Genomic DNA, 17,792 nt, shown 5'->3' on the forward strand with positions numbered 1-17,792 from the left:
ATATGTTTATACTAGAGTGCCACATCCAATTTTGTTGTTCACAATGTTCCATTGTTGACAATGACAATAAAGACCTATTCCTATTGAAACGATTTGTTGTTGCAACCGAACTTCAAATAGCTGGGCAAATTAAATATCACAAGGAGAAGCTCATGAGTCACATTACACGACAGTCAAAGTTAGACAATGTTACAATGTTAGCATATTATTGTACAGTTTCTCTCGTTTAGAAAACCAGCATAACATTGATCTTCATTAGGTGCCTGGCTACTATCAAAATGTCTCCAGCACCTCTTAACTCCTCAGCCTCTTAAGCGTCTACTCTTCTTTAGTGTATGTGGGGGGGGCGGAACCCCCTTCAAGAGCTAGAGCAGCCTCAATCCCAGAGCCGTTTTAATTAGACAGGCCATGCCGGACGCCGTTTTGTCTTAGCGTCGCCCCTCTGTCCTGTTTATCAGTCTCAATGAAGGGGCCCCCCTATCTGAGGGGAGGACAGGGGGGAAGGTGGGAGGGTTCAGGCTACGCCGCCTTTATCGAGGCGCCAATTACAGGGTCCCTTTTTGAGAGGCTCCCCGGGCCAAAGAAAGGAATGTTTATACAGTGACTGGGTGACAAGCAGAAGAATAGACAACCAGTGGGGAGGGCTTAGAAGCCTGCTTATCTCAGAGGGAGGGGGTGAACAAATGCGGGAATGACCGGTTGAAACCTAAAGGCCCACTGAATGTAACTGCATGGTCAAACGCATCATAGGCTAGTTTCATACTGCAGGTCTTAATACAAGAATCCGATTTTTTCGTGTTTTTCCGACTCGAGTGAGGCATCAACTTGACGGTCTGAACGGGACAAGTCGCATAGAAGTGGACCATTTCAAATCCGATATGGGCTCACTTTCGTATGTGGTTTAAATCCGATCTGGGCCGCATTTTTCCAGAATGTCACGGCGGTCTGAACTGTCAAGTCTCCCAAATCGGAATTCATGCAGCAATAACGTCATGGATATCATTCTCACCATTGAGTGGGGGGGTCGGTAGGTCATCGTGGATATTTCGCTGCAGAGGGTAGGAGATAAGCTCTGATGGAGGACATGGGAGAGTCTTCACCTGGAAAGTCTGGCAACCTGCTAAGTGCACAGTTGCAGTTACGCCTCAACCCCAATAATAAATTTAGTGTCAATTTAAGAAGAAAAGCACACTTACTTATTGGCACGGAGTACTTCATTTGGGAAGCCTTTTTCCTATATGGAACAAAATATAAACCATGCCGATGCTTAAGAAATACTGTATTTCTCCAGTTTATTTTTTCCTAATAACTGGCTAGTGAGTCATTCCAGAATATGAGAACATTTTGGCTTCAAAATTCTTGAAAAATAAGCCTTCGCTTCTCTGGTTTTCTGCTACATATTCATTCATCAATAATAGGTAATAAATAAAATAAAACTAAAAGCCTTTGCTGTCATTCTTTGCAGTGCATACAACGAAATTATGAGTGATGCTCCACTGGTGATCACTATAAGAAAAAGAAGTTAAAAGAAATGTACAATGGGAGCAAACCAGTCCAAAACCTGGTCTAAAAAGCCACTTTGCTTAGATTTAATCAGTGTACAAAAATTGGGCTCTGTGTTTCTTTACCTTCACCAAACCCCTTACACTTGCTACGTCTACACTACGACAGACAATTTTCTCCAGGGTATTTTGCCGACTATTTTTATACTTGTCTGCACTTACGTTTAAGGCCCCTCCCGCTTCTGCAAGGTACGCCTGCGTTTGTGCAAACTACACATGCAGAGAAAGGAGCAGCCTCATATGTCACGTCATCGCCCGCGCGGGTTACCTCTGAACCGGAAACTCATTACTCGCCGGCGGGAAATTTCGAAATTACTACACCTTCTAGACCAGGGGTCAGGAACTCTGTTTAGTGATCGCTGGTTTTTTCATGAACGCAATTGAACCATTCACACAGGAGCGAGAGTGACTAGAGCGCACGCTTGGGTTTTACGAACCGTTGCCGAGTTGTGATTGACATAAATCTTTAGAAAACAACGAAAGCCTGACATTGTTGCTTGGGATGTTACAATCGATGCTCAGTTGCGCTCTCACCACTTGGAAACTAACAAATAGAAATATATGGTGTGGCGCTGCCTTTATTTCCTGGAAGCCGCAACCAGGAGTGCTTGTGCATAACCGTGGCAATCCTGGAAGTAGAGACAGTTTTGACAGACAGAAATGTCATGAGAAAATCTGATCGCGTGCCTCTTTGATTGGGGGTACAACGTATGTCACTTTTCGGGGTCTAATTTTCCACCACGCATTTTTATATACTCATGTTCAGTCGCCATTGAGTTGGGAGAGGCCAGCCCCGCAGCTGGCTGATCAGAGACGACGCGGGAGACGAGCTCTGTAAAAAAAAGACGCTCAACTCCGTGTCATCTGTGATGGGAGGACCACAAATGGGCACTGAATTGAAGCATATTATTGCGACATAGTTTGAAGGTTCAAGAAAAATGTATGGAAGAGAAAAGAGGAGCGGGAATGCCACGTCGTGATCGTCCGCCTCCATTGTTTACGATGCTGTCATGCCACGCTATAAATGACGACGGCATGACGTCACTTCCTTAGTATCTGACTGTTGTACAGAGACAGCAGTCCATATTAAGTGGTGGGTAACATTACCCGCATATGTTATCTATGTAACAACTAATCCGGATAATAGGCATACTAGTGTATCCGACATGCCGTATAGTCCAACACGTTTAAGGCCATTATCCTTCCTAGTATAGACATAACGTAGCCTTACTCACCAGGTTAAGAACCACTGCATTAGAGGGAACCACGGATAAAAAGACATGTGGTTCTTAAAAGATAAATGTTAGTACGAGTAATAATAGTTTGATATTAAAACCCCTTTTAATGTTTTCGTTTTAATAAATTTTGTAAAATTTTAAATAAAAAACTAGTAGCTCGCCGTTGTTGTTGACGTCGCAGGGTGGTGACATCACAGGGACACGCTGTCGTACTTCATAGTCACTCTAACTATGTAATGTAGTGATTCAAATACACCACAAGGTGTCAATGGTGAGTTTTACATTAATAAGACATCAAACCAATGAGTGCGTTTTGTCCCTCGACTGACGCCGTAGTTTTTTTGTTGTTGTTTTTTTTAAAACTGGGTCTATTGTGATTCACGTTCATTTGAGTGTTGTTGTCACAAGACTCCTGAAAATGGCTCCCAGCATCATAGTTTGTGTATTGTGACTAAATATTGCGATCCAGTGTATTTGTTGAGATAAAGGAGTTGCTAAAATGTTTAAATATAGTCTGACCAAAGTTTGAGTAAGTTTTATGTGTATTTTGCGCATCTATTTTGCTTGTGAATTCCAGTTCTCTTTGTATTGTTTGTTAACTGTGTGAGAATAGGGCCTCAGTAATACAGATTGAAGCACTTTTCTTCTTGGTGACTTTTTTTTGAGAGATATGAGTATTCGTTTTGTAGTATTTTCACTATATGATACTTATGTATGTTGTGAAAGAGTTGCCAAAGCTTATGCCAATAAACGGCGTTGTCCAGGCTACGAATCTGAATGCCTGTGTCCACTTTCCTTTCTCTCCCCCACTGTTGATTAAAGAACTACCACAGTGTCAGTCAAGGGGAAAAAAACGCACTCATTGGCATTGTCATTAAAGAGTGACACGTTTTTTTTTGTTTTTTTGTTAAAGAGTGATAGATGGAATTCTGGCAGCGTGACCCTGTGACGTCACCGCCCTGCGACGTCAACAACCACGACGACCTACTAGTTGAAGTAATTTTATAAATTGTATAAAACCGAAAACATCAAGAGGGGTTTCAATATGAAATTATAATAACTTGTACAAACATTTATCTTTTAAGAACTACAAGTCCTTCTATTCGTGGATCCCTTTAAATCCCACGTTGCTCCTGGTGCTACATCACCAGTAAGTAGATGGGGATATAGTGTGAAGCGCTTTGAGGGCCTTGAAAAGCTGGAAAGACGCTATACAAGTGTAACTCCATTTACCATTACCATCTAACAAATTAGAGGACGAGCTAAATACTAGTGCAGGAGACAGCAGGCAGGAGAGATAAGCGCAGCTGCATCTAAGCCGAAATAACCCAGTTTTGAATTGATTTTTTTTCATATGGGCTGATTTGATTTTTTTTTTAAAAATGCCAAGGCAAATTTCCAAATTTCGGCACCGATAATCTGTCTATCTGTAGTATTTACCATACCTTATGTAAATAATGGGAGTGGGATTTGATTGAAAAAAAAAAAACTGATTAATTACAAACTTTGTAATGAATGAATCTTAATTCGTCATTTTAAACATGTAGCTATTAGTCCCAAAAGTCTACATTTTATTTGAAAGGATTCTAGTAACTGAATTAATTGAACGATATACTCTGGAAAATTAGAAATATTGCATTTCAATCCAAAAAAATAAGAAAAACATTAACAGAGCAATTAAAAAAAAAAAAAAAAAAATACTAAAAAAATCGGGAATAGTTTTACATTTAAACAAGCAAATGTGTGCGTCCGTTTAATTGGTGTACTGAAAAATCGTGCACTGACAAAGGTTCTATGATTAGATTGCGACCCGCTGTTAAATTTTTTTTCCCCTGTTTAATTTTTTGCCATAGACTCCACAATCAGTTGACAAGGCAGCTCCCACAGACATGGCGCCACGCCTTCCCGTAAGGGGCCGACCCAGGCAGAACGTTGAGTTCACTTTCACTGTGATAAATTCAAACACATGCTGCGTTCCAACGCCGGATTTCGGTGGAAATAGGACGAAGGTTTTGCTGCATACAAGAAGGCAGGTGTGCCTCAAGAGTGATTCGGTCAAGGATTCAAGGTAATTATTATATTTAATAGAACCATGTATGCACGTGGATAAAATTAGTGTAACTTTGGCTTGAAATATTTAGGTAAAATGAATGATAACTGCCTTGTTTTTGCTTTTAACCAAGAATCTAGAGTATTTTACTTCCATATCTATAGAAATGCCATATTTTTAGCATTTATTTACAAGAATTTTCAACTTAAAAAGCTCCGTTTCGTGATGGCTGCCATGTTGGATTACACAATACTGTAACTTTTGCTTCAAATATTTACGTAAAATGAACGATAACTGCCCGTTTTTTGCTTTTAACCAAGAATCTAGACTGTTTCAGTTTAAGCAAAAATTTATTTGATATGTTAAATATTGCTATTGATCCTGAAAATATACGTGATTATCTCTGCAATTGGTGATTTTTGTGCATCCAACATAAAATTTGAGAATTTTATCGCCATTTTAAGTTTTGTTATACTTGTAAAAAAATAATTAATCAATCGGGATTTTATCAGGGAACAACTGAATTTTTTGATGTCGCTGATCATGGAGACTCATATATGCCAAAGAGAGGTGCCTGTTTTGGTTTTACGTCACTAGCGGCTTAGGTTTTGAAATATTTGAATTTTAAGGTTTTAGAAAATAGGCCATCTATGGATCGGCCCTGAGCCCTGTGTCCAGTCAACTGATGGTGAAGTCTATGCTTTTGCAATTAATTAATCATAATTAACTTGTTAAAAGTCCTACTACTAGTGAAAAAGAAAAGAGAATAATAATTGCCTTATTCTGATCATTAGCATAATGAGGTTGCATTAAGTAGAGTAAGACATCAATCAAGGCTACTTTAATTTTTGGAATTAAGGCACAGCATAGTCGAACCCAAAAGATTTTATGAGAAAACTAAATATTTTCACATATAAGATACATGCATGCAACCCATTAGCCTGACACATGTTCTGCTGATATTGGAACGAGAAATGGCATTTTAGTGCATACTCCAGACTTATTTGGAATTAGAAAAAACAAACAAAAAAAACATTATTTTCTCTTGGCTTTTCTAAATTTGGTCCCAGGACAAAACAGTTTACTGTTTTTTTTTTTTTTTTATGCATTAGCATAACATTATTAAAAATTTGAAGTTCTGGAACGCAAAATGTTTTCTGATTCCGGAATGGCCCATGTACTCTATTGTAGTGAATAAAAATCATTGATCGAAGAAATCTGGAATATTACCTTCTCCTCCACCAGACTCCAGCCAACAAACAACCGAAGCACATGACCAGCCCAAAGACTACGCCCACCGCAATGATGGCTGCCGGACTGGATCCTGCAGGGTCATAAATAAGACCATTTGTATTTATGTATAACTCTTAACCATGAATAATAACAAGTAATGCGCACTCACTCTGCCCGGATTCGACTAAAACTGGACCTTCTGTGGGTGACGTGTTGTTGGGAGTCAGAGTGTAAGCTTTGCTGGGCGTAAATTCTGTCAGAAAGGTAGTGCTCATCATGTCACAGGATTAAAAAGATCCTGGAAAGATAGACTGTTTATGTACCTTGAGGTGAGTGAGACCTAGGCGTGACCTTGACATGGCAGCCAAGGATTTGTAGCTGAGCCGAAGCTTGGCCTCGCCAGCTCTGAGGGCGCATGCGGACAAAACGAGCCGTGGCCGGGGGAAAAAGGCTATTGAGCACCCTTGGGTGACCGTCTGCGTAGGACTCAAACACCTTGTTCAATATAGATAAAATATTAACAATTTCTCCACAACCACACAGGCAAATTTTTAACGTGAACCAACCTTTTCTTCTTTGCTGACAGCATCTTTGTACACTTTCCAGTTCTTTCTGTCTTTACTGAAAAGGAGGATGTAAGATTTGATGTGGTTCTCGCTGGACCCGGATGTGATAACTCCTAAAGAAGAGCAGTGGAACAATGTGGTTTCACTTCCCATGCCATCAGTTAATATTGTGGCTTAATTGCGACTTTGCCTTGAACCGAAAAGTGGAAGCAACTAAAATTCTGTCAGTTTGTAAGTCTACTCAAGGAGCATTTCCTTTTAAAATGCAGCGTTTCAAGGCAACTTAAAGAAAAGGACAAAACCCAAGGACCTTTTCTGTTTATAGGGCGCTTGTGGTTCAATTTGACTGATTGTGATAGGGTTAAAAAAAAAAAATCTCAAATGTTAGCAGCTCTGTGTTTGCAGTTGGTACCAGTGTTGTTTTTGGCAGCCCTTTGAATTTTCATCTTAAGGGCGATCATACTTATTAGTCTGAGTCATACTTTAGTCATTTTTAAACGTGTGTATCTAGTTTTTGTTGACGTACACTCAGACTAATTTCATGTAGTTTTAGTCTACGTTTACTCAATATTTTCGTCTGTAAAATTAGAAAGTTTCACTTCAAATATGAATCAATAAAAAAGGGTTTCCAACTATTTTAATGAACATTGACAGATGAGCACATATTGAATGTATCTACAAATCTATTACGTGATAATACACACTCAGCAGGAAAACAGTACTTTATTTTCAATTATCCCCACTTGGACGCCATAAACTGTAGAGGACACTCACTGTTAGCAATAGCCTAATGCTAACACGAACGTGAATGCTATGCTAACACTAAGAGTTACATTTAGGGTGTGATGATTACTCAGCACAGACCTATCAAGGCTAAAGCAACATTGCATATTCTCTTTTGCCAAGATATGAAGACAAATTTTACCGCGTGTGTCTCAAAGTAAGCAATGGGGAGAAGACACTAGTGGGTGAGTTTGGAGGCGCAGCAGATCACATGAGTGACACAACCAGACACTGCTACGATGCAGGCTAACTACACATAAAATGTCACATATTGTGAACAAGTGACGAAAACTGTGGCGCAGTTTCGTCTATAATAATATTTATTTATCAATATACTGGTAAACACTTTTGTTATACAGTGATCCGTCGCTACTTCGCGCCCTCAGTTCATCGCGGATTTTTAAAAAAAATTTTAAATTAAAAAAAAAAAAATAAATAAATAAATACAGATGAGCTTTCCCGCGCCGATCGCATAGTCTTACTCTCCCTCCTTCCCTCTCCCTGCTCTTTGTTGGTCAGGAAGTGCACTGGAGTTGCTTATCAAAGTTTACGATGACTGACTGACGTTTAAAGTTTGATCTTGCCAGAGAAGTGAATTTCAAAGCGCCGCATGCGTCAATCATCGTTTAACTAGTTAAACAGTTGCTGTTGCAACTCATTATGTATAAGTGAGCAGCTTGAGCGGACTCACTCAATGAAGCATTTAATAAAGACAAGCATTTTTCTGCTTTATTCTTATTTAAAAATAATTTGGTGGGGCATCAAAATGTTTAAAACTCATCACAATTATTACAATTGAAGTGCTTAAAAACCATTTATTAAAATATAAACGGTGATCCCTCGCTACTTCGCGCTTCAAGCTTTGCGCCCTCAGTCCATCGCATTTAAAAAAAATTTTTTTTTCAATTCAAAAAAATTAAAAAATGAATACAGACGCGCCGTTCCGAGCCGATCACGTAGTCTCACTCTCCCTCCTGTTGCTCTTTGTTGGTCAGGCAGTGCACTGGAGTTGCTTATTAAAGTTAACGATGATTGGTAGATGTTAAGGTTTGATGTTACCACTGATTCTAGGAAGCTGAAGTTTCAAAGCACTGCATGCGTCAATCATCGTTTAACTTGTTAAACAGCTGCTGTGGCAACTCATTGTATGTATGGGAGCAGCTTGAGCGGATTTGAGTGGACTCACTCAATGAAGCATTTAATAAAGACAATCAGTTTTCTACTTTATTCTTGTTTAGAAATAATTCCATGGGACGGTAACATGTTTAAAACTTAATAATAATTCTTATATTTGAAGTGCTTTAAAAAAATATTAACATATATGTTTTTTTTTTTTTAATTATACTTTTAGAAACAAAAGGGGAAAAACATGTCTTATATATATCTTTTCCAATGCTAAATCTTAATAGATACATTGAACACAATAAATTTTTTGTTTTTGTTTTTTTGTGCGTGTGTGGGGGCGCTACTTTGCGGTTTTTCACTTATCGCGGCGGGTTCTGGTTCCCATTAACCACGAAAAACGAGGGATCACTGTACATACATAAAAGGTTTTTGTAAATTATACTTTGGGGAAAAAAAGTGAAAAAACATGTCTTCTATGTATCTCTTCCCAATGCTAAATCTGAATAAATACATTGAACACCCCAAAAAAAAACAAAGAAAAAAACAATTGTTTTTTGACGCTACTTCACGGTTTTTCATTTAGCACGGCGGGTTCTGGTCCTCATAAACCGCGAAAAACGAGGGATCACTGTAGTCATAATTGACGAAAACACTGCTTGGTACCAACCACTGCTAACGGTGGTTGCTTTATTACAAAATACACTTTAAAATAATTTGAATGTAGTTTAATGTCACTGAAATTATTATTATTTTACATGTCAGCTCATAGGCTACACCTTGATAAAACTAAAACAATTTTCAGGAGGGCTTTTTCAGTTCGTTTCAATCACACCTGTGATTATGCTTTTATCAGTGAGTCCAAGCTCCACCCAGGGCGATAGATCATCCCACTTTGCGGTCCAGATCAGCCCTTCGTGTCCAGAATGCACGTTTCTGCCGGACCAAGACAATTTATACTCGTGGCTCTCTTGGTTTCCAAAAGATGAGGCGTTTAAACCGTATACCGCCAGGATTTTGTTACATTCTATTGGGTAATCAGAGGAAAGAGTTCATTAGTTTCTTGCAAATGTTTGGTAAACAGCTACTGTAGACCACCAGGACATATCTGTAAATTTAAACACACTTCAGAATAGAAACATGTGACTTGAGGCTAGCAGGCTGTACCTTGAGTAAACACCAGCTTCTTTTCAGACAACGACCCCCTGTTCAAAGAGAGCGTTTGATTTTGGCAGTGGTGCCATTTCAGCACGTTATTGGAAGCAGCTTACTGACGTTTTAGTGAGGATCCCATTGGAGAAGGTGGACTCGTAGAGCGTGAGGCTTTTCCCACGGCTCACGCTCACACGACCTCCGAGATTGTCGGACGTCGCTCCGGCGTGTACCGCGGACTTACACAGCACTGATGTCTGTGTCAGAAGATGATCACAAACAACGTTTATTCAGTCATTTGGCAACATTACAAAACGGACGATGCTACACAGAACCTGTACTCACATCCCGGTAACCCCGATCTGGACCTCCCCAAACTTCTCCTGTCACATTCTTACACCCGGCAGGACAGTAAACACTGAGATGCAGAAGACACGTCAGTAATTTTTGACACTTGAGTAATGATGAGAACCATGCAGGCGTCACCAACCTAAAATGTGGCGCGCTGAAATGAGACCCTCGTTGTAAACAAGAGACGACATCTGCAACAACAAGGTAGAGAACATAATGTAAATTGAGGAAGGGTAGGCTTTCATTCTGTACAGTATGTATTAAAGGGCTTATATAATAAGCCCCCCCCTCCCCATTACAACATGAGATAGCCTAGTGTGGTGCGAGTGTTGCTATATTAGGGGATGAGCGTTCATCAGTGTTGAGATGAGCGAGGCCTTTGTTGCACTGACTGACGAGCAGGGCGACTGGCTCTTGTATGAGCTCAGCGAACAGACAGCGATTTGTGCGTCCAGACACGGCGAGATTTCAGGGAAAACAGGAAACTGTCATGCACGCTGCGCAGTCCGGATGACCTCATCCGGGGAGACTAAGTATAGACTCCTGTTCAGACCAGTCACATGATCTGGGAAATAAACAAAGTCCCTATATCTTTTTGTCTAACAACATGAAAAGCCAGTCAGAAAATTTACATCATGTAGCAGTGGTCACATGGCCGTTGATAGTCCTCGCTCTTTAGTGAACAAAATAGTGAAGCCAGGGGCCTCCCAGTATTCATCCTGAGGAGACTTTCTTTCCCAGCAAACATGTTGAGCAAAGATAGACAGAAGCTGAATGTCAATCAGCTGTTTCACTCACTAACGCTCGCGCACACATGTACCCCCCCAGTACAAACAATAATGTAGAAACATGCCAACGACGTCAAACACATTTATTTCAACAGCTCATATTAGGGGTGTGACAAAATATCGAAATGGTGATATATCGTAATTAGAGCTGAAACGAATACTCGAGTAACTCGAGTTTAAAAACTGATCTGAGTAATTTTATTCACCTCGAGTAATCGTTTATTTTGACAGCTCTAAGCATCACGTTTTGCTCGAACTACTTTTAATGCGGGACAACGCGCTGATGTCACGTGCGTAGAGGAACAAGCAAAAAAATAAAAAAACTTACTGCAGCCGACAGCCACTACAAATGACGCCGACGTTGCTAAATACTAGCCTGCACGATGCTACGTTGGTAGCAGGTAGCGTCTGATGAGTCTCATAGAGATCACATGTATGTTGAACTAGATGCGAATGACAGACTCGGCCGCGTCCGGGCAGCGTTAGTAAACAGCCGCCATCTTAAAGCAGTAGAGCGCTAAGCGCTAATAAAGAGTGCTAAGCGCTAATAAATAAGATTAACGTTACTGTCACTAGCTCACGTAACATTAGCCCTGCGGAGGGCTAGGTTTCTAATAATTATGACCACTGTCGATGCGTGGCTAACGTGTCTTACATACAGGCTTTAACATAACATAGCGTTGTGGAGTGATGAGGGTGTAAAATAAAAACTCAATAATGCTAACTATCAATTTTAGCTCAGTAGTCATTGCTGGAAAGAACACCAAGTAGCACTGGTCCCTAATATGCTCCAATACAGCCTGTATCATACATTTATTTTGAACACTGCAAAAACTCAAAATCCTATCAGGACTTGCAGTTTAGACTAACTTAAAACTTAACTAGAACTTAAAAATGGCTTGACACAAATAGAAATTCAATTGAAACACGTGGGAAAAAATCCTAACTTTTAAGTGATGTGTGTTATCAAGCGTAACAGCATTTTTATATATTTTTTAATAAGATCTAAAGGTTTTTTTTGGGGTGAAAGCAGTGAATTAGTCTTTTTTCGTTATTCTAGTTACATCTGAGATGCAATTGTTGGCTGTTTTCAACAATATACATCGAAAATAAAGACATTGACTGAAAATGGTTCAAGATTAGATGAAATGTCTCGTTTTCTCATGTATATAATTGCTCTTCACCTAAAAATATATTTGTTTTATCCGATTACTCGACTAATCGATAGAATTTTCAGTCAATTACTCGATTACTAAAATATTCGATAGCTGCAGCCTTAATCGTGATACTTTGTATCCCAAAAGGTTATCGATATGCTCCTGCAAAGAATCGAGATATCGTGTCAATGTCTGAAAAAAAACCCATAAAAATTAACCAACAAGTTGCTACCAAAATCTTCCACCATAATAGTGTCTCAGTTAACGCTAAGGCTGCATTGACGGTGCTTGACGCCCAATCCATTAAAGCTGGGAACGTTCGTTCTTTCGAAATCAGAGCATTCACAGTCATTCTGTTCCGATTTTCAGGGCATTTACAGGCCACTTGTTGTTCATTTTAGGGCATTTACAGGTCATTTCCTTTTAAGTTTGAGTCACTGCCTATTCATTTGGGTGATTCCCAGGTCACTTCCTCTTCCGTAACTCAAAATAAACAGGAAGTGACCCATAAAATATCCCAAAATCAACAGGAAGTAACTGAAAATTAACAGGTAAATGACCTTAAATGGCCCAAAATTACCACATTGCCTGGCACTGGCTGCCACTACCGGCCATAGACGTTCAATCCGTTTGAACTGGGAGGGTGGCAGCGAAACATTCGCATTTCTACGTCTACTAGTGATAAAATCAATCCAATTCACAGCAGAAGCTTGTTTTTTTTCTGTTTATTAGTTGTTTGTAGAATATCCTAGAATGATTTCCCGACCAATGTATTGATAATCGTTGGACCGCCATATCGTCAGATCATAGTTATCGTGAGCTTTGTATCACAAATCGTATTGTAAGGTACCAAGAGGTTCCCACACCTAGATCGTATACAGTGCTGGCCAAAGGTATTGGCACCCATGCAATTCTGTCAGATAGTGTTGAATTTCTCCCTGAAAATGATTGCAATTACAAATGCTTTGGTAGTAATATCTTCACTTATTTTGCTTGCAATGAAAAAACACATAAGAGAATGGGAAAAAAATCATTATCCTTTTTCACAAAATGCCAAAAATGGGCCAGAAAAAAGTATTGGCACCCTCAGCCTAATACTTGGTAGCACAACCTTTAGACAAAATAACTGTGAACAACCGCTTCCTGTATCCATCAATGAGTTTCTTACAATGCTCTGCTGGAATTTTAGACCATTCTTCTCTGGCCAACTGCTCCAGGTTTCTGAGATTTGAAGGGTGCCTTCTCCAAACTGCCATTTTCAGACCTCTCCACAGGTGTTCTATGGGATTCGGGTCTAGACTCATTGCTGGCCACTTTAGAAGTCGCCAGTGCTTTCTCTCAAACCATTTTCTAGTGCTTTTTGAAGTGTGTTTTGGGTCATTGTCCTGCTGGAAGACCCATGACCTCTGAGGGAGACCCAGCTTTCTGACACTGGACCCTACATTATGCTGCAAAATTTGTTGGTAGTCTTCAGACTTCATAATGCCATGCACACTGTCAAGCGGTCCAGTGCCAGAGGCAGCAAAGCAATCCCAAAACATCAGGGAACCTCTGCAATGTTTGACTTTGGGGACCATGTTCTCTTCTTTGAAGGCCTCGTTTTTCCCTCGTAAGCTCTATGTTGATGCCTTTTCCCAAAAAGCTCTCCTTTTGTGTCATCTGACCAGAGAACATTCTTCCAAAATGTTTTTTGGCTTTCTCAGCTAAGTTTTGGCAAACTCCAGCCTGGCTTTTTTATGTCTCTGGGTCAGAAGTGGAGTCTTGCTGGGTATCCTACCATAGAGTCCCTTTTCATTCAGATGTCGACGGATAATACAGGTTGACACTGTTGTACCCTTGGACTGCAGGACAGCTTGAATTTGTTTGGATGTTAGTCGAGGTTCTTTATCCAACATCCGCATAATCTTTCGTTGAAATCTCTCGTCAAATTTTCTTTTTCGTCCACATCTAGGGAGGTTAGCCGCAGTGCCATGGGCTTTACACTTATTGATGACACTGCACATAGTAGACACAGGAACATTCAGGTCTTTGGAAATGGACTTGTAGCCTTGAGATTGCCCATGTTTCCTCACAATTTTGCTTCTCAAGTCCTCAGACAGTTTGGTCTTCTTTCTTTTCCCCATGCTCAATGTGGTACACACAAAGACACACGACAGAGGTTGAGTCAACTTTAATCCCTTTTAACTGGCTTCAAGTGAGATTTAGTTATTGCCACCACCTGTTATGTGCCACAGGTAAGTAACAGGTGCTGTTAATTACACAAAATAGAAAAGCATCACATGATTTTTCAAAGGGTGCCAATACTTTTGTCTGGCCGATTTTTGGAGTTTTGTGTAAAATGATAATGATTTGTTTATTTTCCATTCTGTGTTTTTTCATTGCAAGCAAAATAAATGAAGATATTACTACAAAAGCATTTGCAATTGCAATCATTTTCTGGGAGAAATTGAGCATTATCTGACAGAATTGCAGGGGTGCCAATACTTTTGGCTAGCACTGTACAGTATTTACTTGCACAGCTCCTGTGATAAAGTGATAATCTGGTGGTGTGGCCTGTCAGGATAAGTTTTTTTAGGATAAAATACTTTCCCAGGAAACCATCGTTGATTTTTTTTTCCTGCTGGCAGAAAATTACTTAGACATAAATTGCTAAGTCGATCATTCGTTTAAAGTCTTATTTGATTAATCAATTATTCCCTTATTCGGATTAATCAATTATTTGATTTATTGATTATTTGGTTCCTCGATTGTTCGATTGTACCATTACAACATTCTTCCATTCGAATATTCGATTCTTCGTTAATTTGAATATATTTATTGTAATTGATTTAGATGACAAACGCAAATATTTTAGTCTTCGATTGGATTATTTGATGCTTTGATAATTCGATTTATTGCTTCTAGGATTTTTCGATTCTTTTCTTTGATTTTTCACGTTTTCGATTCTTCAGTGCTTCCATTAGTCGGTACTTGAGTATTTAATTTTTTGATTATTCAATTGTTCAATACTTCTATTCGAATTTTCGATTCTTAAATATTCAAATTTTTGGTTCATCGATTATTCTTCAATAATCAACTTTTTGGTCCCTCGATTATTCAATCCCACGATTATTCTTCCACTTGAATCTTGAATTATTTGATTCTTCCACCACAAGCCACAGCATTCTGTCACAATTTTTTTATTTATTCCAATTTGTTTAGATGACACACTTAAATATTTTTTATGCGATTCTTAGATTTGATGCGTTGATTATTCGAATACCGTAATCTTCGGACTATAAGCAGCTACTTTTTTCCTTCATTTTGATACCTCTGGTTTATAGTCCAGTGCGGCTTATTTGTTGATTTATTTGGGTTAATAGGTAACACTGTATTTGAGAGCAGCGTCATAACACTGTCATAAGACCGTCATAATTATGATATGACATTATCATGAGCATTACTGAATGCTTATGTCATTAAGTGTCATCCAGCAAATTTTGTCACCAACTCCATTTATGTCTTTATGCCTTTTACATCCATTCAAAAGTGAGATAATTTGTCAGATAACACTAAATGACATCTGTTAAAAGCATTGATTCATGCTCATGACAGTTTTATGTCATAATTATGATTGTCTAATGACAGTCTTATGGTGCCACTGTCAAATAAAGTGTTACCAAATGCCATAACTAGCAATTAATGAAACAACTGGAACAGTAACAAAAGAACAAATTAGCACAGAACATGAATTTTGATTGTTATTTACATCTGTAGCGCAGCAATGCATGCTAGGAGGCATGATGGACGACAATAGTGTTGACAGTAGGTGGCGGCAGAGGTTGACTGTCTCCTCCAGGGGAGCAGTGATAGCCAAATGAAGCAATGAAGCTTTGCAGCCAATTGTTTAAAAGATTCATGGTGGTTCATTTAGTCTTATGACAGTCGTATAACGCCTCTGTCAAATAAAGTGTTACTGGTTAAAACCTTTTGGTGTAAATATCCCATAATATAGTGAGGACAGCGGCGGCTTATAGTCCAGTGCGGCTTATCTATGAACAAATGACGTTTTCGTGCCAAATTTGGTGGGTGGCGGCTTATAGTCAGGTGCGCCTTTATAGTCTTAAAATTACGGTGTTCATTTTTTTCGATTCATCATCTCTTCGATTGTTTAATTGTTGAACTCGTTGATTATGCGCTTCTTCGATGCTTCGATTAATAAATTCTACTTTGATTTCTTTAATACTATGCGATTTTTAGATTATTCAGTTGTTTAATTCTTCTATTTGAATTTTGGCTTATTGGATTCTTTGATATTAAAATTTTAAAGTATTCAATCTTCAATTTGAATCTTCGATTTGATTATTTGATATTGATAAACTTTTTCAAAGACACTGCAGGAGAGGAAAGGTCTTCCTCGTAGAAACAAACACTAAAACAAATAGATTGAAATAAAGATTAAAAAAAAAAACGACAGCATTTTACTGTGAAAAGATGTAGCCACCTTTGCTGCCTAATGCAGTAAACCTCCATGACTGACTTTAAACCGGCTTTTTCTGATGGTGAAATCTGCAGCTAAATAATGGTGCTTCATGGAGGATGAACATTTTATATATCGGACAACAAGTCAATATAGTCATCCACTATGAGTCGTCATGACAGGCCTAGAGGTGTAGTGCAGATTTTTCTCAAACAACAATGTACTGTATGTAATTGCTACAATGTGTGTTATACCTGGATAAAGATCTGTGGCGTAAGATAGTAGAAACCCTCGTCCAGACCGATGTGACCGTGACATGAAGGTAACTGTCACTTCCTTGCTAGTAAGGGTCATATTCTTTTGTGATGCATTTAGCTTCCCACACACTGGACCTGTAGACATGCAGACAAATTGAATTCTATTATACATTGGGCATATTACTCTGTAATTGACTGGTGACCCGTTCAGGCTATACTCGACCTCGTGCTCAAAGTCAGGCTAGACAGGATCAGCTCACCTCTGACCCTATAAGAGGACATGTGCTATATATAAATGGAGTGGTTGGGTATATATTTTTGTACTTCACAATGCCCCTTAAATTCATCAAGTGGTATTAGGGCCACAGTTTCTTTGGTCTTTTTCACTCTTTTGGCCTCAGCTTTATGCTCTTTACTTCAGCAAATGCTTAACTTAGTTGCTGCTTATGTTTTGGACTTCTATCTACGCCAATGGCCCCAAAACGTGATCATTGACTCCTAGCCATCGCAGTTCTAATGGATCGATGCTCAAGAGTTGGAGACTATCATGGCTTGGGTATTGTGATTTCAAGAATATTGCGATATGATCCAATATGGCATATTGCGATACACTAGTGCTGTGAGGGAATTTTATTCATGCTTAAAACACAACCATTATTCATTATATTTGTATGCTTTTGTTATGCTTGCATGAGAACATTGTAGCATAGAGCGTCATTGTTATATTAATCTGTTTGAGTGTGCCCTCCCATGGCCCTTCACGATCACAATATCCCCAAATATGGACTGTTATGTTCCTATGTTTTTCAATATGCCCTGAGCCAGTGTTCAAGGTCTCACCTCAAAGATGTTTATGAATGGAAAAATACCCAGGTTTGTGAGATGATGAGTTTCGTTTCTTAGTAAGTTTCGTTTCACGGTGGGCTTCGGCACCGCCCTTTCAACAGTATAAATGTCAAGCCTCTATTGTACTTCTTTGTACTTTTAGGTGATCACAGCTCCTGGCTGAGTCACATCATTTTGTACCCGAGAGCTCTTGTTCATAAAGCCTTCGAAGCAAAGCAATCCATGGTT

At 39.2% G+C, this 17,792-nt stretch overlaps 1 protein-coding gene across 3 annotated transcripts in view; it reads right to left on the reverse strand.

The window, feature by feature from the left end:
- The window catches only part of si:dkey-34d22.1 (discoidin, CUB and LCCL domain-containing protein 1), a 48,627-nt gene that overhangs the window by 11,459 nt on the left and 19,376 nt on the right, over positions 1–17,792 (reverse strand). For 2 of the 3 annotated variants that reach the window (XM_057833572.1, XM_057833570.1), the window contains exons 3-14: positions 16,716–16,853; positions 10,197–10,248; positions 10,052–10,124; positions 9,830–9,963; positions 9,722–9,759; positions 9,390–9,581; positions 6,650–6,762; positions 6,407–6,578; positions 6,253–6,336; positions 6,081–6,174; positions 1,197–1,234; positions 1,010–1,120 (exon numbers count right to left, since the gene is read on the reverse strand). In XM_057833572.1, the coding sequence (XP_057689555.1) occupies positions 1,010–1,120; positions 1,197–1,234; positions 6,081–6,174; positions 6,253–6,336; positions 6,407–6,578; positions 6,650–6,762; positions 9,390–9,581; positions 9,722–9,759; positions 9,830–9,963; positions 10,052–10,124; positions 10,197–10,248; positions 16,716–16,815 (1,201 nt within the window). In that variant the 5' untranslated portion in view covers positions 16,816–16,853. The remainder of the gene's footprint in view (positions 1–1,009; positions 1,121–1,196; positions 1,235–6,080; positions 6,175–6,252; positions 6,337–6,406; positions 6,579–6,649; positions 6,763–9,389; positions 9,582–9,721; positions 9,760–9,829; positions 9,964–10,051; positions 10,125–10,196; positions 10,249–16,715; positions 16,854–17,792) is intronic. The other variant, XM_057833571.1, reaches the window with a different exon arrangement.

Source organism: Corythoichthys intestinalis, chromosome 4, assembly GCF_030265065.1.
Source record: "Corythoichthys intestinalis isolate RoL2023-P3 chromosome 4, ASM3026506v1, whole genome shotgun sequence".
NCBI lineage: Eukaryota > Metazoa > Chordata > Actinopteri > Syngnathiformes > Syngnathidae > Corythoichthys > Corythoichthys intestinalis.